The sequence below is a fragment of the Rhinolophus sinicus genome, linkage group LG12, assembly GCF_036562045.2.
Source record: "Rhinolophus sinicus isolate RSC01 linkage group LG12, ASM3656204v1, whole genome shotgun sequence".
In the NCBI taxonomy this organism is placed as follows: domain Eukaryota; kingdom Metazoa; phylum Chordata; class Mammalia; order Chiroptera; family Rhinolophidae; genus Rhinolophus; species Rhinolophus sinicus.
The window spans coordinates 1,349,972-1,371,402 of record NC_133761.1 but is presented as its reverse complement, the minus strand read 5'-3'; the positions used below and the strand labels follow the sequence as shown (position 1 = coordinate 1,371,402).

Genomic DNA, 21,431 nt, shown 5'->3' with positions numbered 1-21,431 from the left:
GCTGTCTTGGGCCCCTATGCTCAGTCCCTCTGCCCCCAGCCCCTTTCCTTCTGACCCACAGGGACCCTCGCCTGCCCCTCAGAAGCTGTCCGATCCCCACTCCTTCTTCAGAAGATGCTTCCCATGCAAATGTATTCAGAATACATGACATTTCAGAAACATCTATTTGTATATATTTAGACTCCATTTCAAAAGAATTATTCAAAATCAGAGCCATTTGGATAGATGGGTGTGGAATGCATTGTTTCCTAAGTGTTCGCATCAGAAATGCCATGTTTTCCAAGTGGATTACAAAAGCTGTAAGTACCAAAGCTGGCGCGTTCTGCTGGGGGAAGTTTCCAGAATTATGAGCTGACTTAGGGACTCTGTCCTGAGGAAAGGGGCTGGGACACCCCCCCCAAGGAGGCTGGATGGGGCATGAGGGCTGCCGAGAGCTCCTGGCTTTGGCAGCTGCTACACCATGAATGGAGGTCCCTGTGCCGGCCAGTGGGGTTCAATGCAGGGCCCACCGGCTCAGGGGTGCCCGCCCTCGGGGCCTCCCCACCCCAAATCTGATCAGGACAGGTGAGCTTCTCTCACCTCCCCACCAAAACCACGACTTCTGATGGGCGTGGTGAGTCAGCACATAAGGAACCCACAGGCGTGACCTGAGCTGCTCCATGTGAGCGGCCTGGCAAATAGGCCGTCCCCAGAGAGCATGTAGGTCCCTGCTCTCCACTGAACACTAGCTGGGTGACCTGGGCCCTCGGCCTCAGCTTCCTCAGCCACAAAACGTGCTCACAATAGGGTCTCCTGGAATCAGGAGGTGACACCTGTGGTCCCTGGTGACTTCGGGCAGTAAACACACACTCATTCCTATTAAACTTCGCCAAACCAGGGAGTCTCAGGGACCCCACCTGCCGACCCGGGCGGGAGCAGGAGGAGAAAACTGCCCACTGGATGGGGCCCGTTTTTCTGATCCTCAGCAGACACTTGTGTCCCGTGGTGCATGGGGGACAAGGCTACCTTCTGGACCCGCTGCTGTCTCCGCTGTGTGGATGTCTTCCTCAGGGCAAGTGTCAGACTGAGGCAGAGGGCAGGTCTATTTGAGACAATCACGTTTACTTGGGCCCCTCGCTCCTCTCCTCAGCCATCTGCCTGGGTCTCCACGTGTCTTCCGTAAGGTGGTGGGGTGCCCGTCCCATCCCGTCCATTCTACCTCACGATGTGATTATCTCGTTCGTGGCACTAGCACCCCCCTGCCAGCCTTCTCAGGGTGAAGGAGCCCCCTTTGTGTCTTCTGGGCATCAGGACTCCAGCCTGCTTCCCTGCCCCCTCCAGGCAGCATGAACTGCACAGGCTTCCCGGCTCCCGCCCTCGGCCACCACCCGTCACCACCAGCCAGCAATTCCTGCACCGCCAGGAGCCGCTGAATGGCCCCCCCTGTGCTCTCACAAGGACGCCACAGAGAACAGACAAAGGGGTAACAATCCCTAAGGCATCCTAGGCGGCTGACAGGAACTCGATCTCCGAGTCAGACAAGATCAGGAAAAGTAAGGCGACGTGCAGGAGGTGCAGAGAGATGCAGAAATCCTAAAGCAAATGTGACTCAACCAGACTTTCAGTGAGGGTGAATCGCTGCTGTAATTATTATTGTTGTTGTTATTATTACTTACTTGGGCCACGCTGAGTTTATCCCAGAGACTCAAATGGTTTTACCGTTAGAAGATCTGTACATAGCATTCAGCACACTAATGGATTAAAGGGGAAAAACTAAATAATCATCTCAACAGATACAAAAAATAGTTATGAAACTGAACACCCATCTAGATTAACAAAAAACACAAAGCTCTTAGCAGACCCTGAGCAAACGTCCTTACTCTAACAGAGAGCATCTCCCATAACTCTAAAATCGGTATTCTTCATGGGGTGATGTTGGGAGGTTTCCTTTTAAAATGAGGCGTCAAACCAGGGCTGTCCGTCCTCACACCAAAGCCTGCGCTGGCCCTGGGCTCCCTGCCCACTCCGTAATCAAGAAAGAGAAATAAAGGCATCATATAGAGAGGGGAGAAATGAAACTGTTATTACTGGTAATAAGGGGATCGTCTTCAACAGAACCCGTAAGAATTCTCCGGCAAAGTATCAGAAATGAGACATTAACATTTGGCTGACGAAACGCTCAATTTACAAAAATCACACACATTTCCATGTATCAGCAACATGCTGCTATATGTGCTCTTTACAGAGACAAACAAAAAAAATCTCTGTTTAGGAACAAACCTTTAAAAATATATGAAAGATATATATGGAGAAAATCATTGTTTAAACGTATTTACAAACCCGAAGGAGACGTAAACACAGTGGGGATGTACTATGATCGCAGATGGGAAGACCCAATACCACGAAGATACCAGCTCACACCAAACTGGTCCACAGGCGATGAGATTCCGACAGCAATGCTAACGGGGTTGTTTACAGAACCTGACACGGTGGTTCTAACACCCATGGGCCGGGCCTGGAAGAGCCAAGTCGCTCCAGGAAACACAGGCAATGAGCCTACCTACCAGACGGCGTCCCTTAGCACAAAGGGGAGTGACCGAGGCGGTGAACAGTGCTGCAGGGACTGACCCCAGGCTTGGCAGGGACCAGGCAAAGCAGGTTGCGTGGGACCTGACGTGGGACCAGCCAGCAGGACAGCTGGACGGGAGGGCGGGGGCGGGGGGAGCTTCCCACACGGTGCAGGCACGATTGTGCTCTGCAGAAAGGCAGTCCTGGGGTCCTTAGTCAGACACCAGAGACATGGCTCCTTCCGACTTAGGAAGTGAGGAGCTCAGAGCTGGCACAAAGCCAGAGACCCCTGGGGGAGGTGAGAGGGAAAGCAGCAGCCAGACAGACACCATGTTTGCAACCCGTGCAAACTAACAAAGTGTCAGCATTGAGATGCGACGCTCATGTGTGCGTGCGTGTGTGTGTGTGTGTGTGTGTGTACATCCTGCAAATCATTAGAAGGACACAAACAATCTGATTCTAAAATGGGCAAAAGGCATGAACAGACTTTTCACAGCAAAGGAAGTAAATATAAACATATGAACAATTCCCCCCTCATTAGCAATCAGGGAAATGCAAATGAAGACCACAATTAGATACTATTTGACACCCACCAGATTGGCAAAAATGATGGAATCTGACAGTATCACATGCTGGGTGGGCAGCACTCACACGTTGCTGGTGAGACGGGAGGACTGACAACCACTTTGGAAAACAGTTCAGTTTCATCGCATGCAATGGAAGCATTCGGGAACTCCAGGCCTGAGTGTGGAGCCGGGGAGACCCTTTCTCCTGCTCGGAGGCAGACAGCGCTCATGGCAGCGTTGTCAGCAGCTCCAAAAAGCTGGGAGCACTCTCCGTCCCCGTTGAGAGAAAGGATACATAAATTATGATACGTTCGTGCTATGCAATTGTATGCACCAGTGGGAAATCTGAACCACAGCTATGCCTGAGCATGTGGGTAAGTCCTGGAAAGGACGCGGAATGAGAAGCAGCAAGTCGAGGGAGAATGTAAATACCGCAGCTTGATTTTGTAGGGCTAAAAAAAGCCAAACTAAACAATATATTGTTTAGCAATCAACACATTTTACCAACAGGGTCTGTATACAATAATACAAAAACTGCTGTAAACTATATGAAAGCAAGGGAAGCACAGACATGAAATTTCGGGGAGAGGCTCCCTGGGGGTGAATGCAGAGGGGATGGGCTGAGCCCCCACACAGGTGCACGGCGAGAATCTCGGGCGTCAAGTTAAGAGGCGCTTAATGGAAGTTCATCACATGGTTACACTTTGTGTCATAAATATATGTTATATACAACCTTGGGTCAGGAACATACTGGAAAAAGATCATGAAAATGACAACTTAGATGAGCGAGGGCTCCATGGATGCATGTCCTTTAACAGTGACAGGACTTTACCGTGTGGGCAGGGGGCCTGAACCTACTGCTCTGAGCGCCCGACACACGGACCCCCCAGCTCCCTTCATCGTATGATGCTGCGTGACTGCGTGCAATTCTGACACCCCGACACCACCTGCTCCCACGCTCAGCTTCCAGTCCCTGTCCCGTAAAGGTCCCAGAGGGATGTCCACTGCTGGCCAGCACTGAGAGGACTGCCTTGCCCACCCACAGCTCACACCGGCACCCCACACGTGGCAGGGCTGGGCTTCCCACCAGAGGCCCTCCAAAGCTTCACACTGCCTGCCGATGGTCCAGCGGCCCTTTCCACGGCCCGTCAGGTCCCACCTCTTGGGCTGCTCCAGCTGCTGGGTCCCCTGTCCCAGCCCCAGCTGTCTCCAGAGCAAGAGTCAAGAGCCATCTTCCAAAGCTTCGCCCATTGTCTGCCTGGCGTACCCCTTTCCCTCCTCCCCCCCTCCCCCCAACTGACTCTGGGCACAGTCCTGGCTTCTTCATTCGTCCTCAGGGGAGGAAGGCAGCCCGGCCCTCAGCAGCGACCAGCAGACTGGGTTCCCATCAAGTGTGACTTTGGGAAGGCCGCTTAGCCACGCGGAGCCTTGCTGTCTCCTACAGGGAGCCTGGGCTATCCCTGGGGCTCACTGATTCAGTAAGTGAGAAGACGTCCGCACGCGGCAGAGCCCGGCTGTTTCTCAATACAACGCTCCCCTCTCCCCAAGCATTTCTGCCAACTTGTGGGAGCACCTGCTGCGTGCCAGCACGCCTGGCGTGTCTGGGCACAGGAGCAGCGAGGATGTCACAAAGCCTGCCGCCTAAAGTGGCCACCACACACACTCATCCATCCGCCCAGCCGAGCCTTCACTCCTCCAACAATCGTGCATTTGTGCCCGGGTGCCAGGAGCAGCTGCCGCCAGACAGGGCCCTGCACACGCAGCTCTCCCCTCGACAAGCACAGACGCCAGCCCTGGGCCAAGTGCCTCGGCTAAGCCCCGAGCCTGGAGGCAGGGCAGGAGGCAGGGGCTCCTCCAGAGCCCGAGGACCCACCTGACCCAGAGGTGGAAGCTCCAACTGGACAAGTTTGGGAGCAGGCTCCAGGGGAGAGCTGCAGGGAGGCTCAGGGCCCCCGTGTGCTCTCCAAACCCCAGGGGAAGGAAGCCCTGGGCCTCTAGGATGGGGCAGTGCACGGAGGCCCTGAGCCAGGCCGTCTCCTCCCGCGGGCGGACAGAGCAGCTGGGCAGGACAGGCCCAGTGGGCAAGAGCGCGAATGCCCACACCTGGAGGGGCACTGAGGTCAGTGTGTGGGGTGGGGGCCTGGGGCTCCTCCATGACCTGGGAGCCAGCTGCTCCTAGGAGGGGAACCAGTCCAGGGAATGGAGGAGCAGGGTGGCGATTTCCCAGACCCCCAAGCAGGGCAGGGCCTGGGCAGAGGCCAGGAGAGGAGGGGAGGATGGGAGCCAGGGCTGGCGGCCACGTTCAACAGTGTTCAGAGACCCCCACGGCCCTTCTCAGGGAGCCTCTCCCCCCTCCCTGCAGGACCACAGGGCAGCTCAGCTGCACCGGGACTGGCTCGGGAGAAGCTTTGGTCAAGGCAGTGAGCAGAAGTGTCGTACTACTTCCAAGCAGACACGTTCAGAGCCCTCGTGAGATGCTTCCACCACCACTCTGGTCTCTGCCAGAAGCCGGGCAAGGTTCCAGAGCCAACAAGGCACAGGAGCCACCTCCAACTCACTACAAACAACATGCAACACAAGCCAAAACCAACCTGAGACATCGGGCCATTTGTTCCTGCAGGCAAACAGCCTGAGCTGATGGCCATGGGGGGACTGCGACGCTCGATCCCACCGCTACCCTGCTGTGCGGTCCTCGCAGCCTCCGAGGTTCCGCTCCCACCTTCATGTGGACAGCACGCCTCTGTGGCCATTGCCACATGGGGACCGCGGGTGCCAAGGCTGGCGGCTGTGCCCAGTTAATAAAACCCACATGGTAACCTCACGCTTACAGCCACGTGTGTCTCTCCAATATCACATCCATTCTTCTGCCAGCGGCAAGAGCATTTTGAGGGGAAAATGCAAATTTGGGGGGCCTGAGGGAGCTCTTCATCAGCTAAAAATCGTGCTATAATGAGCCTCCCGCCCTTAGAGGAGAAGCAAGGCAGGCCCATCGCGGTGCTAAGGTTTCGAGCAGTGGGTGCCGTGACACCATCCCTGCTCATGCACCACGTCAGGGTCCCCTCCAGGCAGACAACCAAGGCGGCGGGGCCAGCAGGAAGAGGAACAACCATCAAAGTTCCCGGCCTCGTCAGCGCGCTGGAAGGCTGGCTCCTGTGAAAGCATCTGGGACAGTTTAACAATCCTGGGATCGCAGACGTCCCCTCTGCTTTTGTTTTTCCTCCAGAATCTTTCATGGGTCTGTCAACAGCGTCAGGAATGAGCCCTCGTTGGCTGTTGCTGCCGCGGTGGCTAAGGACCAGGGGCGTCGCAGAGCAAAGTGTCAGTGTGGCTGGGACCCTGCATGTGTGTGAGGGAGGCCCAGCCTTGCTGGACACTCATGGCGGGCAGGGGAGCCAGCCTGACCGTGGCCTCCACATCTGTGATGTGCCCAGCTGGCGAGGCTGGCGTGGGAGACGTGCAGGCCCCCCAGAGCCCTCCTGAGTGACGGTGCCTGCCCTCCCGTGCCCTGCGCGGTGAGCAGGGCGAATCACTGCTCCCTAGGCCTGAGGTCTGCATCCAGCAGTGGAGGGCACAGGGCTCCCTGAAGGATGACGCAGCGGCCGGCCACCCTCCCCCTTTGAGAGCACCAACCCCGGGCGCTGTCCGTGGTTCTGACGCTCAGGCCTGGACGTCCCTCCGTGCACAGGGTGCCCATTTAAAGAAGGGGCCTGAAAACGCCCAGAATTAGGCCGAAGGTGAGTGATGGGTCACGTACAAGTCGACTGGGACCAGATCCAGATTCCCACCCCCATCTGCGGTCAGACCTCTGCTCTTCAGACTCTGCGCCCTTGTCACAGGGACCTCATCCAAAGACACCTGCGTAGGGGCTTCTCTCAGAGGTGGCAATTCCCTTCAGTTGGGGCTCAAAGGGAGAAGCCAAACCCCTCAAAAAGCTACAATCAAGAAAGGAGGCTTAAAGGTGTTAAGTGTGGGTTCTCCTGCTCACGCCTTCCCGTCCACGTTCCCACACACCCCGTGAATGGGAGCAGCTCAAGGCAGCCACAGTCTGTCCAATGAGGGCACACACACCCTGTCCATCCCGGGCAGATCTGCCTCATGCCCCTGCCCTCGGGAAGCACCCATCAGGCCCTGTGAACTGTCACCCGTCAGGAGATAGTTCACATCCTTTTGTGTCTCCTCGGAGGGGCAGCACCACTGTGCATCACACCCTTCTATCTACAGAGCACACATTTGAGAGCAAGCTTGTTTGATGTCTGGGTGATTAGTTTGGTCTTATTTTCTTGTTTTCCCTTTCTGCTGTCAAGAGGTAAACAGACACGCTGTTCTGTCTCCTAAAGAAGGCCAGATTAATAATGCATTGGGAGCAGGAGGTGAGGGGAGGGCCGGCCAAGCACCAGGTACCAGGGTTTTACCCTGTGTGACCCAGGTCAAGTCACTGTGCATCTCTGGGCCTCAGCCCCTCTTCACACTGGGCAAGCCCCCTGACCAGCCTGCACCTCAGCTGTTTCAGCTGTAGGATGGACACATTGCTTCCTGCCCTGCCCCCTAGTCGGACAGGCATGAGGCTCAGCTGAGTAACACATGGGCAGACCTGTTCTCTACCAGGTCCTGCCCCGGTGTGAGGGCACACACAGCTGGGACACGAGGCCCTGCCCTCCTGCCCTACAGGATGGCATCTGACCACTCACACAGACGAGGGGCCTCGGACCAGATGCAGTGCCTCCCAGGGCAGGTGGCATTTCACAGAGGCTGCACTGGGCAGGGAGCAATAGACTCAGAGGCAGGCAGGAAGGGCTTTGAAGCCAGACAACTAGGGCACCTGCCCAGCCACCACTGGGTATGACCTTGTTCGTGTGACACAGCTGGGGTGAGAGCAGTGACACGAACAACCTGGTCACAGCACAGGGACAGGGAGGTGGGAGGTCTCAGGACATCACTCATTCATGTCGCCTCCAGACCCCCTCAGACCTGGGGCTGTATCAGGACAGCAAGGCTGCGGGAAGAGCTGAGCCTTTTTCAGAAGACAGAAATCAATTCCATGCAAATATTCCTGGCTTTTCATTGAGAGAGCAATAAAATTCTGTCTCCCTCTCCCCTCCATCTTGGCAGGAGAGCCATGGGCCCTGGTTCCGAGGGTCTGGCAGTGCTCAGGCTTTTCAATGAAACCAATCTGTATGTGTTCACAAAAGGCAGGGCTCAGCCAACTGGATTCCGCCGTGCTCCAAGCCTTGGGGCTGCAGCTGGCTTCCCCAGTGCCCGGCATGCCCTGCGTCCTGGCCCGAAAGCCCTCTCCCTCACCCCACCCTGCCCATCAGCCTATACTGACGAGCCGACCCCCACGGGCCCCAAAGGAAGCAGCCTGCCCAGCCCAGCTCACCACCCCTCTCCAGACCAGCTTGAGGTGCCAAACACACCAAATATTCTCTGAGCTTCCAGAAAGCCCAGAACCCTGCTCTGTGCACCGTGGGTGGGGGTGGGCTGCCCCATGGGACCGTGTGCACTGTGTGTCTCTGCCATCTCTGTGTGGCTTCTCCTGCAGCCGGTCCCTCCAGGAGAACACCTGCCTCTCCCTGACTGGCTGGCCCCGTAGAAGACTGGAGGACCTGGGTGGACCAGGGCATCAGAGACCTGGATTCAAAGTCTGGCTCCGCCACTTGCCAGCTGCATGATTGGGAGCAAGTGCAAGCTTGTCTCGTTTCAGTCCCACATCTACAAAACAACCCTCCACGGAGGGCCGAGTTGGCATGACAGTGAAACAGGGACTGGGTCACACTCGGGACTGTCGGTGCTGTAGCTCGCACCTCATGCCCAGCACTGCCCCGTGGGAAGCTCTGGGGGCCGAGCCACGCCTTCTGGCAGGTCCTGGGCATGTGCTTTCTGCTCAGCCCCGTGCCAACTGCCAGGATGGCAGGGAGAGGCAGACTGTGCCCACCCTGAGGGAGCAGAGGCCGGGGGAAGGCAGGCTCCTAAGGCACAAGGAAGACGGGGGGTGGGGGCTCTGCTGCACAGAGGGTGGTGCGGGGTCCTGCAGGGCTACAGACCTGAAGGACAGCGTGCAGTCCTGAGCGGTGGGATGCGCGCCACAGGGGGAGAGCGGCGGCTACTCTAGAGCCAGGACTACGTCTCATCCTTCCCTGTCAGCACAGCCTTCCTGGTACAGTGGGGGCTCCAGGAAGGAAGGTCTGCAAACCAACATCGTAGCTACCCTACGGCTGCACGCTGTCAGCACTGACAGGAGAGGAGGCAGTGGGGGGGCATGAACAGTGGCGCTCTCAGGGGCTCAGGCCTCCAGTGTCTGGAGGGTAAGAACACAGGTTGGGATACTGGCCCCACCTCATGAGCATCTCAAACACAGATACATTTTCTCTTCGTTCTCCCAGTGCCTTGTATTGTGCCTGGTATGGAGGACCCACCATCACCACCATCATCAGAACAAGCATTGTGCTAAGTGTTTCACGTGCAAGTCTCTAAGGCATTACTGGTGTGTATTTTATAAAAAAGGAAAATGAGGAGCAGAGATTCAGCACTGCGCTCAGAATCGTACACAAGTTGTCACTGGCAGAGCGGGGAGCAGAACTCAATCTCTGACTCAGGGACCGTCCTCATGTGCTAAATAAACAGCAGAATGGCCATCCCTCCTCAGCTCCTTTTCTGAAGGAGATTCTTGCTCTGAATGAGGACGAGATGCTGGGCTGACTTGGTTCTCTAGAACACTGTTTCTCTGAACCTAAAGGAAAACAGGCTCATTTGCATGCAATTTGCATACAGCTGCTGAAAATGAGCCCCAATCCCTCACCATTTTAAAACTGCATTGTTTCTACCTTGAAAGGGACCTTCCCACGCACACACCCATCCCCCAGTCACCCCGTGGTGTGGTGTCCCCTCGTCACCTCTCTCTGAAGGAGGCAATTCCCCACTCTCAGCCCAGCCCCCACTTGGGGTGACCTTAGGCAAGGCACCTCCTCTCTCAGGAGTAGCCAGGGGTTACAGCACGCAGAGCTGGACAGGGCAGGGGCAGGGGGAGGTGCGTGCTCCTGCAGAGAGGCTGGGCAGGAGCTCACTGAGCCTAGGGCACCCTGCACAGCTGGCCTGCTGAGTCTAGACACCTGGGCCGGGCAGGAAGCCAGGCGCTGTCTCCGGGAGCAGGCTGGCAGCTGTCTGCCCAGCCAAGAGCCTTTGGGAACCTTCTCCTGCCTTCATGCCACCATCTTGCAGCAGGGCGCCCCCAGCCCCACCGCTCCCATCCGCCTGCCCTGTGTCCCAGGCTCAGGAGGGCTGGACAGCTGCCCTGCTGGTCCTGAGCTCCAAAGCTCAGCCTGCCACTGAAGCACTCAGCCTAGGAGGAGGCCTGGCTGGAGGGGAGCCTGGAGGCCGCCCCCCAAGGTGAGAGTCCAGGCACACTGTGAGTAGGCCTGGGCTCCTCTGAAGGGCCACCCGGACGGGGCCTGTGTGGCAACAGCTTGGGTGGCTGGACGTGTGGCCAGAGGCCCCTCCCTCCCCTCATGGCGCTCACTTTGGGTGTGGGAGGCCAGCTGGGCTCTGGCGGCTGGGCTGTGGGGTAGCGGGCAGCTTGGGGTAGCTGTGCCACTCCTGTTTTATAGACCAGGGTCAGAGGTGTCCTTGAGGCCTGGGAGAAAATGCCACAGAGAATGGCTGATTAAAGCCCAGCACTGTGGGCCAGGCCACGATGGAGGATACATCAAGTCGGCCTAGACTGGTTTGGAAAGGGCTGAGGGAGGAGAAATGGGGGCTGGTCATCTCACAGCTGGGAGCGCCTGTGCTCCCCAGGGCGGGCTGACCGCTGAGTGCTGGTCCACACGGGTGTGAGCATGCATGCAGAGCAAAGGTGAGCTTGTGTGTGCATGTGTGTGTGCGCGTGTGTGTGTGCACGTGAGGCTTGCTTGCCTGCCCCTGGGGCAGTGTTGGGAGCACAGAGGTGGGAGTGGCTCACTTGCTGGATGGGGGGCCAGCCAGGTGCGTAGAAAGGCTTCTTGGGGGGCAGTGGGGTTTTCAGAAATCAGATTCGGGCTGAAAGGGATGCTGGGGGCTGGGCATGAGGCGGGAAGAGCAGCCTCCCAAACAGCACAGCAGCCCCTGAGCTGCCGCCCACCAGCAGAAAGAAAACGGATGAGGGGTCACAGCCAGCACTCCACAGCCGCTCCCAGGGCAGGCCCCATTCCCGCTCTGAGCAGAGACGTCTTCAGGGATAAAGAAAGGATGGTGGGGCCCTGCCCGCGAGGGGCCGAGGGCCCACACAGCTCAGTGCCCGTCCTCGCTCAGCCTGGGTGTGAGCTGCACAAGGGTACGGCTGTGTCGCCCACCTGCAGCCAGAGCCACTGGAGCCACGTGCCTGCACGCTTAGCACACCCGAGCCGAGTCTGCACCCACAGCCAGCCCGGATAGCAGGCATGTCCTGGGCGAGGGGGGCCACCCCCCAAAAATCACGATGAAGCTGGGCCGTGGCCATGCTGGCCGTGAACCCAGGCCCACTTAATCAGCAGCTGCCCTGATTAAAGGGCACTGTGGGGCAGATGAGGGCTGAGGGGGGGCAGGGGGCCTTGTCTGACGAGGGGGCACCTGGGGCAGAAGCGGGCTCAGCCCCGACTGTTTTATGCTGACGTGGCAGGAAAGCGTCCCCAGGCCCTTCCCTCACGTGCCGGGACCCTCACACCTCGCTCCCACCAGGAAGCATCGAGCCTGTGATTTATTAAACCCCAGCAGGCTGACTGAAATCTTTGCCCACGGTTATTGTTCACTCCCAGCAGGACCAGTGAGCGGGCACCGAGCACTGTGGACGGAACGGGCACGGTTCTGGGGCCCAAGCACATGCAGGGTCACCCCCTCCGTCCCCATGTCCCCACCAGCTGTCCCTCCTGGCACCTGAGACACAAGTCCCATTTACATTTCTCAGCAGATGGGGGAGTGAATCTATAAGGGTTCGATCATGAAAACGAGGTCCTCCGGGCTGCAACGGGCGTCGTGCGCTCAGGCCTCAGCAAGTCCAATTGCTGCGTATTTAACCTGCGCGGCCTCCAAACGAAAAAGGCAGCCCCCCCTCCCTGCCCGCATCACTCTTATGTTGCTCAAGCAGGTTCCCAACCGACTTGGCCTCCAGCCTGGCCAGGGCAGCAGGCCCTCCGCCCAAATTACCTGGAACGGGCCCCTCCAAATTAAACATCCTGTCACTAGGAACACTGACCACTATACCCTCCCCTGCGGTGCCTGGCGGTGCGTCACAGGTTGGTGCCAGAGGAAACCTGGCCTGCAGTCTCCAAGCCCCACACACCTTCCCAGGGGGACCCCTGACCAAGTGCCCTCAGGCTTCTGAAGGCGGGCACACGTCCCATCCGTTTCCCTACTCGCCTTTCCCTCCACCCAAAGGCCCTTTCTCCTGGTCTCCCGTGCTTTCTAGGCCCCTCAGCCAGTTGGGTTCTTCAATAGTCCTGCCCTTTGCCGGACCTGGATTAGCTCAGAAGCCCAAGGCCTCAGGCCACCATCTGCCCCCAGCCTCCTGGCCTGCAAACCCAGGCCCACACCCACTGGAGACGCTTCTGCATCTCCTAACCTCACCCACCCAGTAGGCCAAGCCCCCGCTGTGCCTAGCACAGAGCCCTGCCTCCGGGAGCTTCCTACCGACCTGGGAGGGACAGACAGAGCCCAGGAAGACAAATCCTTACAGGGAGTGTCAGCTGGCAGGGAGAGAAGGCCACGGAACCCTCTCTGAGGAATGTATTTCAGCAAAGACCTAGAGGGACCCAGCATGTAGGATGCGGGAAAGCAGGGCGGAAAGGAGGCCAATAGTGATTGAACACCTGCTGGGGGCCAGAATGGGGCATCACTGACTTCTGCTGCCTCCTGAAGATGATTCCACAGTTCCAGCCACAGGCCCCGTGGTAACCAAATGCATTAACATGGGGAGAGGGCCGGGCCGGGGTGGCAGTGAGCCGTCTACATTCAACATCGTCCCGTCCCACCTCACAGCAGCCCTGCGGGGTGTGGGGACCATTATTCCACTGAAGGTCGATCATTTTCTGGTCTTCCAGCTAAAACACAAGCTCCAGAAAGGCCAGTCACATGACACAGCGGCTCGCTAATGTTTCAGGACGACCACATCCAATGTCATGAGACAGAAGGAATGTCCCCTTTCTCTGTTCTCTAGAAAAGGCTTGTGTCAAACTGGACTTCTTCCTTGACAGTTGGGTAGAATACACTTCAAAGACCACCTGGTTTGGTGTTTTCACTCTAGAAAGGGCCCTTGTTACCAACTCAATTTTTTTAACGGCCACAGAACTATTGACAGGCTCTACTGAGTCTCGAGTCAGTGCTGTCCATTGTCCCCTAAGTTTCCAAATTATTGGCATAACATTGCTCCCAGAATTCTCTTATTATTTTGGAATGCCTGCTCTTTTCCTCCCAGATCAATCTTAGCAGTAGTTCGTCTGTTTTCATGGGCCTTCCAAAGAACCATGAGTGGAGACTCTATTGTAAGTTAGTGAATTCCACTCGCGTCCCTACAATCTTTTTCTAATTTCTCTAGGTTTATTCCGGAGTCCTTTTACTTTTATTTAATGTCTTTTTAATATCTTAAAACATTAATTTTCAGTCTTTTGTTGTATAAGCATTTAAGGCTATTAATTTCCTTCGAAGTAGTTCACAGACTTTGATGCGCAGTATTTTCATTATGATTCAATTATGGCTTTTTAACATATCCATTAATGGTTTCTTCCCTGACGTCTGAATGAAACTGTTTTAAATCTCCACATACAAGGAACTTTTTATTTTTTTGCTCCTGATATCTCACGATTAAATTTTTCTAATTGCATTTTCTGATAACTGCAGTGTTTTACGTATTACGGATTCTTCGAAGTTTGGTGACACTGGCTTTACAACACAATTCAGTCAAAATCTGTGACCACGCAGGCGTCCTGGAGGAGAATAAGTGTCCTGTTTCTTCTGTAAGTGTCCAGTAAATCAAGTGCCTCTTGCTTGGAAATCTGCTGTCACTAATTTCTTGTCTGTGTGCCCCAGGTTGGAACCTTCTGCTGTCACAATGGACTCCTTCTGCAGGACAGAAACTGTTGCCTTTTTTATTTTATGTAAGCTATTTTATTGGGTGAACACAAGTTGAGGATTTTTGTGAGCTGAAGCTGTTCCGGAGTAACGCTCTTTTTCATATTTATACATATACGTCTTTGTCTTAAAGTCCGTTTTGTCTGAGTTGATACTACCACCCCAGCTTTCGTTGGCAGTTTCTCACTGGCATGTCTGTCACGGTTTCCACGTCCTTACGGTTTAATGCATCTCTTGTAAATGGCAAAGGGATACTTTGTTTCTTCCAATCTGCCCATCCTTGACATTCAATGGGCTCTTTTAATCTACGCACATTAATTGGCTGACTGGACATGGTTCCAAAAGCTTGCCTCCTGTTTTCTATTTGTCCTATTTTCCTTCCGTGTTACTTTTGCTTCTCATTTTTGCCCCTTCCTTTTTTATTCAATTTTCTTTTTTTCTTTTTTTTGCATAACTGTAGTCTTATTCCATTTTCACTGGTTTGGAAGTTATATACTCTAACACTACTTTTAGACGTTACCCTTGCATTAAAATTTATTGTTTTTTTTAAACTCGTTTCTTGTCTGTGTGTGTCTAGTTCTATGAGAGATTTTACCACACAGACGCCTGAAACCACCGGCGATCGGATGCAGAACTGCTCCATCACCACAAGGGGCTCCCTCGCGCTGTACCCCACCAGCCCCACCTCCCGAACCCCTAGCAACCATCCGTCTGTTTCCCATCTTCATAATTTCATCATCTTGAGAATGTTACGCGTGGGGAATCATACAGCTGTGACCTTTGAAACTGGCTTTTCCACTCAGCAAAATGCCCTTAGCAGCCTCCAGGCTGTCAGTCCGTCTACACTGCTGAGCAGTAGCCCATGATGCGGATGCCCCGCTGTTTAACCACTCACCTGCTGAAGGATACCTGTGTTAGTTCCAATTTGGGGCTTATTACAAATAAAGATACCATGAACACCCACATACAGGTATTTTATTCCTCGAGGAGAAATGCCCAGGCCTGCAATGGTGGGGACGTATGATAAGTGCATGTTTAACTTTTTAAGAAAATAGCAAACCGTTGTCCATTTTGCATTCCCACCAGCGTGTGGGGATGGTGCAGTCTCTCCCTGTCCTTGTGTCTCTTGTTCTAGCCAGTCTAGTAGGCATGCGCTGGGATCTCATTTTATGTGCATTTCCCTCGTGGCCAGTCATGCCGAACACCTTTCCGGGCGCTTAGCTGCGATCTATAACTCAGGGAAGTATCTGCTCAAATCTTTTGCCTCTTTTCTAACTGAACTGTCTGTTTTCTTATTGTTGGGTTTAGAGAGCTCTTGATACAGTCAGGATACAAGTCCTGTGTCAGACATGTCATTTTCAAATTTTTTCAGTAAGTAGCTTGTCTTTTCATCCCCTAAACAGGGCCTTTGCAGAGCATACGTTTTTAATTTTGATGAAGGGACCCTTGTTTTTTTTTTACCATGTATAGTTATTAACAGATGCTAAACTTGACCAATATTTAATTTCCCTGCAAATAATAGTAGCTCAAAATACTTTCACAGCTCTTCCCAAATAATACACTGTCACCGTTGGTGGTTTTTCTGTCCTTTCTGAAAATGGAACCCCACAAATTAGACATTATGTTCACAATTGTTATTTACCATAAAATGGTGGAACTACTGCACAGTCACTGGCCGGATCCGGCCGCATCACTGCCTCGAACACGGTCTTCCTTCAGCACCCTTCTCCTCCTTCTGAACCCGCCCTTCAGAAGGTCCTTCAGTGAGTCTCTTGGTGGCAAACCCTCAAAGCTTTCACTTGTATGGAAATGTCTCCATTTTGTCTTTGTTCTTGAAAGATGGTTTTGTTGGGCGCAGGATTCCGCGTTGATGGTTATTCTGTCAAAACGCTGTAGGTGTCACCTCGCCGCTTTCCAGCTGCCGTTCTCGTTGATGTGAGATGAGCCCTTCTCTCCTGCCATGTCCTCCCCAGGTCCATCCCCTCCTGGTCATTTGGTTCAAAACCTAGGCTGCCTGTGGACAGTTACAGAAGTCCAGACTGAGGCTGGCTGCAGGCTTGGCTGCAGCTGGAACCCCGTCCATCTTCCTAGCTGTCTGCACCACATATGCTCACTAAGACCTTCTTTCCTCAAAAGCTCAAACTCTGACCGGCTCCTGTTTAAACCCAAATCACAGCCTCATTCCTAAAGGATCTCCAGGTCACCCCCCCTCCCCACAGACATCCCAGAGAAGGAGCTTCCAGAGCCCCAGGTGTGACGGGCACTCCTGGACCAAGTGTGGGTCCCCCTCCTTGCATGAGCACCTCCTCTGAGGCCAGCCAATGCCCTTGCTCTCCCTGCCTGCAGCCTGGGCTCCTCGGTGCACCCCCGACCCACAGCCCAAATGACAGGCACCCTGTCCCAGCCATGCTCTTGCCCGGCCGTCCGCATCTGGCAGCACCGGACTCAGACCTCAAAGGGCAAAGGACATGCCAGGCTGTGGAGACAAACAGACCAGGATGTACCCACGCTACTCCTTGGCCCCAAGGCTGGGGTGGGGTCGCTCTTCCCCAACCTTGCCCTTGGTTCCCTCTGCTTGGACTCTGCCAGCCCCTCCTCCCCACCCGCCTGCTCCACCAGCCTCACTGATTTCTGCCCAATCACCTTTATGGCTTCTGTCAAAGCACCTTCTTCAGAGCCCAGCCCAGCCCTCTGCGCCACCGGGAGAAAAGCACTGGTTCCAGCTCTTTTACTCACCAGCAGCACTACCATCACCATTACTGCCTTTTTTTGGTCATTTTATGCTTAAATAAGAAAAATACTTTTTGTAAAACAAACAAAAAAACAGAAAAAAATCAACAGGTACAAAAGGGCACCCCCCACACAGTACCAAGGAACATATGTGCATACAAGTCTCATACAACAGACATATAACAGTAGAGACGGGCCATATTTGCGACGTGGTTGATTCCCTGGGCCAAAGTCAAGCCAACCCAGAAGCCCAGCCCCTGTGAGTCCACACACGCCCATGAAGGAGGGGCTTCCAGGAGTCACTCGGGACAGTCAGGGGGCCTTCTTGACAGCCAGCCCAGCCACATTTCTAGGGCCCAACCCTAAGGGGGCAGTCTGGGGGTACTGCCCCCGTGTGCTTCTCCCCGCCACTCTGCCCGCTGCTGGCTGTCTGTACGTGCTGGCTCGCCCCCTGCTAGCGACCCTCTGCCATCCCAGCTGTACTGTCCCTGAGTAGAACTCTGCCTGGTCCCCCAGACGACTGGCTCTCAGAGCCCTTCTCTGCACAACACCAAGCCCCAGGGACCATGGCAACAGAAGGGGCAGCCACAGGTGGATGTCCTGTGTCCTTTCTGGTTCTGTCAAGGCCCCGCCTCTGAAGACTGGAGTCGCACTCCACCGTGGCCCTGACCCTAAAGCTCCTCCTCCACCTTCAGGATCATCCCTGAGAAGACCTCCAGGCCCGTGGGGGGGCCCTGGGGGCTTCCCCGGGAGCCTTGGTCAGGTCCATGGGCGCCTCCACCAGCAGGGATGCCGTCCTGAACCGTGGGCGAGGCTCTGGGGGCCGGGCAGGCCTCCACCAGCCTCTCGAGGGTCCGGTTGAGGGCCTCCATGCCGTCGGCCAGCCTCTGGCTCTGCTCCGCCAGCCGCTGCAGCAGCAGGTTCTGCTGGGCCAAGAGCGCGCTCTGCTGCTGGGACCAGGAGGAGAGCAGGGCGCCCTGACGCCGATGGGAGTCCAGCAGCCGCCGCTCAAACTCGGAGGCCTCGGCCACCATGGGCCTCCCAGAGGGCTGGGGTGGTACAGAGGAGGGTGGAGAAGGCCGAAAGGCCCCCGGGATCGTGGCTGCCAGAGGGGCCGAGGCGGGCGAGGCAGGTGGGGAGAGCGAGGAGGTGGGTGCGGGGAAGGCTCCTCGGAGGTCCAGGGAGTCAGGTTCGGGCAGGCTGGGCCCATCCACAGTCCGCAGGGGCAGCCACAGGCAGCTGGGGGCCTCGTCCTCCTCATCGGCTGGCAGAAGGAGACAGGAAACATGAGCCTTCACAGGCCAGGGCTGGGGCGGCACCAGAGGGCTGCTAGGACTGCCACCTGTACAAGGCCCTCTACACGCTCACTGTTCGGGTGTCCTAGTGCCCCCTGCAGTGGGCAGCACCACCCTGATTAGGAAACTAACACTCAGCGGGTGAAAGACCTACTCCAATGATGCTGAGACTGAAACCTCTACCTGACGATTCCTAGGTCCTGGGGCAGCCGCATGCGGCCATGTATGTATCCATCCACCCATCCACACATCCATCCACGCCCATCCACCCATCCACACATCCATCCACGCCCATCCACCCATCCACACCTCCATCCACACCCATCCACCCAAGCTGGCCGTTTTCTATCCACCATCCTCTGTCCATCTGTCTATACATACTCACTCTCTCATCCCATCTCTCTGCCCATGCATTTGTTCATCAATCATCCATCTTTCCTCCATCTATCCATCTCCCCCCCTCCTTTCGTCCTCCTTCCTTTCATCCGTCCATCCACCTATTTACCCACGCCTCCCTCCATCCACCCACTCATCATCTATCCACCCATCTATTTGTTCGTCTCTCAGCCACCCATCCTCAACCCACCTGTTCGGCCAATTACCCATGCTTCTGTCCATCCACCCAACCCTCCATCTATCCATCCGTCCGTCATCCACTCACCCATCCACCCACCCATCCATCATCCATCTGTTCATCTATTTACCTGTGCCTCCATCCATCCATCCACCCACCCGTGTATACCTTTCCAACCCTTCCATCCATCCACCCGTCTATCCACCCATCCATCTGTCCATCCCGGCACCCTGTTTGCGTGAGCATCCACCCATCCACCAAGCAGATATGCCAGGAGGATGAGAGGTGCACATGAAAGCAGAACGTCCCAAGGCAGCAGGAGCCCTGGACGTGGAATCCTAGACACCGGGCTCCCAAACCAGCTCTGCCTCTCGCTGGCTGTGATACAGGAAACCCTTCTCTCCTCTGCTTTGGGCTCAAATCCCTAATTTGCAAATGAAAGGCCTGGCTGTAGGTTGTCTAACCCTTTGGACTGTATGGGTGTGTGATAAGTCAACAAACGTTCCAAGGAAAACCAAGGGGCCTGAAACGGGTGTGCTGAGTCCTGTCTCACTAGACACATGTCGTGTGGGGGTGGGAGCGAGTGGGAGGACATTACTATGTGGCACCAACTCTGTGGCACCTTCTGGGTCTGAGCCCCGCTTATCATGTCTATGGCCCAAGGGTTCCTGCTTTGTGATGGGAATGGGCCATGACAGCCTCACCCCAGACGGCTGGGCCCACGAGCTCCTGGGAATGGGGCAGGGGTGCCGGCAGGGGGTCTGGGCCTGATGAGGTGCCCATGGGCACAGGTGGCTGTCCATGCCACCGCCTCCTCCTCCTCTTCCTGTTCCTCATTGTCACGTCTTCCTTCTTCGGTCCAGGCACCTTCACGTTTTCCTTCCGTGGTGCAGACATTTTCTATCACGTCTTCCTCCCACAATCCAGGGACCTGCCGATCCTCCTGACCTGGCAACCCCGCGTGCTCATGGACGGAGCCCCCTGCCAGCTGTGCTTCCCTCTCAACATGAGGCTTCCTGGTGGTGAGGACCCCGGCAGGTGCCACCCTCGGCAGAGTCCCCATTAGAGAGCCCAGGCCCTCAGCTTCCGACGGGTCCACCTCGCTTGTCAGGTGCAGCCGGTACCTTCTACTCTGGGACACCTTGGAAGGGCCAGGCCTGGTGGAGAGTCTCGGGTGGAGACCCTGGCTGCCCTCAGTGTGCTGGAACGTGCAGGCCCTGGGCTGGGGCAGACAGCCCTGAGTGGCATCAGCTGACGTCGGCTGACACAACCTCCAGCAGTGCCTCTGCCCTGTCCTGCAGGTGAGACCTTGGCACGCCAGTGTCCTCTCTTGATGTGCGTTCACCAATTGTCATGTGTGGCCGACCGTTGCTCACCCTGACTTCTGAATCTGAAGGCCACTGACAGAGACGGGGGGGAGGAGCAGTGGGCCCAGCCTCCACCCTCAGAGCACAGGCCTGGGTCCTGCGGCGCCTGTCCCCACGTGTGGCCTGCCCCAGCTGGGCTCCCCACAGGCCGGGGAGGCAGGTGCCGGGAGGGCGCCCCTCGCTCCCTCCTCCTGGTGCTCATCTTCTCACCCACGTCCTGCTGTGGTTCACACCGTCCTCCCCTCCCCCTCCTCCCTTCGCGAAGACATCCAGAATCCCCTTCCCAAGTAGAGCTTGGACTTCCCAAAGCTGCCCCAAGAACGAGGGCTTGGTCCGCCCACTTCTCCCATTGGCACGGCCCACACACAGCTGCCCTGAGCTCGCCTGGGACCCAGCCAGTCCCCGGCTTCTGTGCACACTGTCCCCTCTGCCAGGACAACTCCTGCTTGGCCTTCAGGATGGAGCACACACTCTCCCAGGAAACGCTCCCTCCCCACGCCAGGGACACATGCTCCTCTCCTGAGGGCTGGGCTCTGCAGGCTCCATCACTGACTGCCAGGTTCCAGCAGTGACTGAGGCGCGGATGAAGGAGAGCTGCCGGGCCCTCAGTCCCAGCGGGGCGAGGCTCAAGCCCGCCTGGCCCAGTCAGGTGCCCACGTGGTGGCTGCAGGTCAGAAAGGAGGCCCGGCAGTTGATCCCCAAGGCTGCCCGAAGCCCCATCGCAAGCCAATAAAGGCCTGGTATGTTCTCACTCCCTCTGAGCCAGATAACTTGTCCCAAGCCAAGTTCTGCTTGGTCCATGTGGAGGCCCCCTCCCAGCCACCAGCCCAAGGCCAGGTCAGGGGCAGACGCTGAGCCCACAGGCGCCCAGGCGGCAGGCGGAGGAGGATGGGAAGGTCAGGCGGGCCCTCTCCACGGCCCACACCCTCCAGACAGTGGCGGCACACACGACAGACCCAGCTTGCCCATGAGGGAAAGGGAGGAGCCACAGAGCTGTGTGCGGCTGGCTCCTGGGGTATCACAGCCAGGCCTAGCGCCCACTACAGTGAGACCCACCACCAGGCAGGCACTGCTCACCTCTCACCTCACACCCTACCCTCTAGCTTCCACTGAGCCAGCGGGCAGAGACCCTGGTGCCCCTCTGTGGGGGTGCAGACAAGGAGGCGGTGCGACCACCCTGGGGGCACAGACACCCACAGCCCTTCCTCTCCCCTCCCACACCAGGCCTCCTGGGCTCAAAGACCCTGTGGGTGTGCCCTTCCCAGGTGAGGTCAGGGCCTGG

At 56.4% G+C, this 21,431-nt stretch overlaps 1 protein-coding gene across 19 annotated transcripts in view; it reads right to left on the bottom strand.

The window, feature by feature from the left end:
- TSNARE1 (t-SNARE domain containing 1) overlaps nucleotides 1-21,431 on the bottom strand; it is a 99,606-nt gene that overhangs the window by 11,349 nt on the left and 66,826 nt on the right. For 15 of the 19 annotated variants that reach the window (XM_074316992.1, XM_074316991.1, XM_074316990.1 and 12 more), the window contains one exon: nucleotides 16,944-18,177. The exons of the other annotated variants lie outside the window; for them this stretch is intronic. In XM_074316992.1, the coding sequence (XP_074173093.1) occupies nucleotides 17,611-18,177 (567 nt within the window). In that variant the 3' untranslated portion in view covers nucleotides 16,944-17,610. Of the gene's footprint in view, nucleotides 1-16,943; nucleotides 18,178-21,431 lie in introns of those variants that run through there. 19 annotated transcript variants of the gene reach the window in all.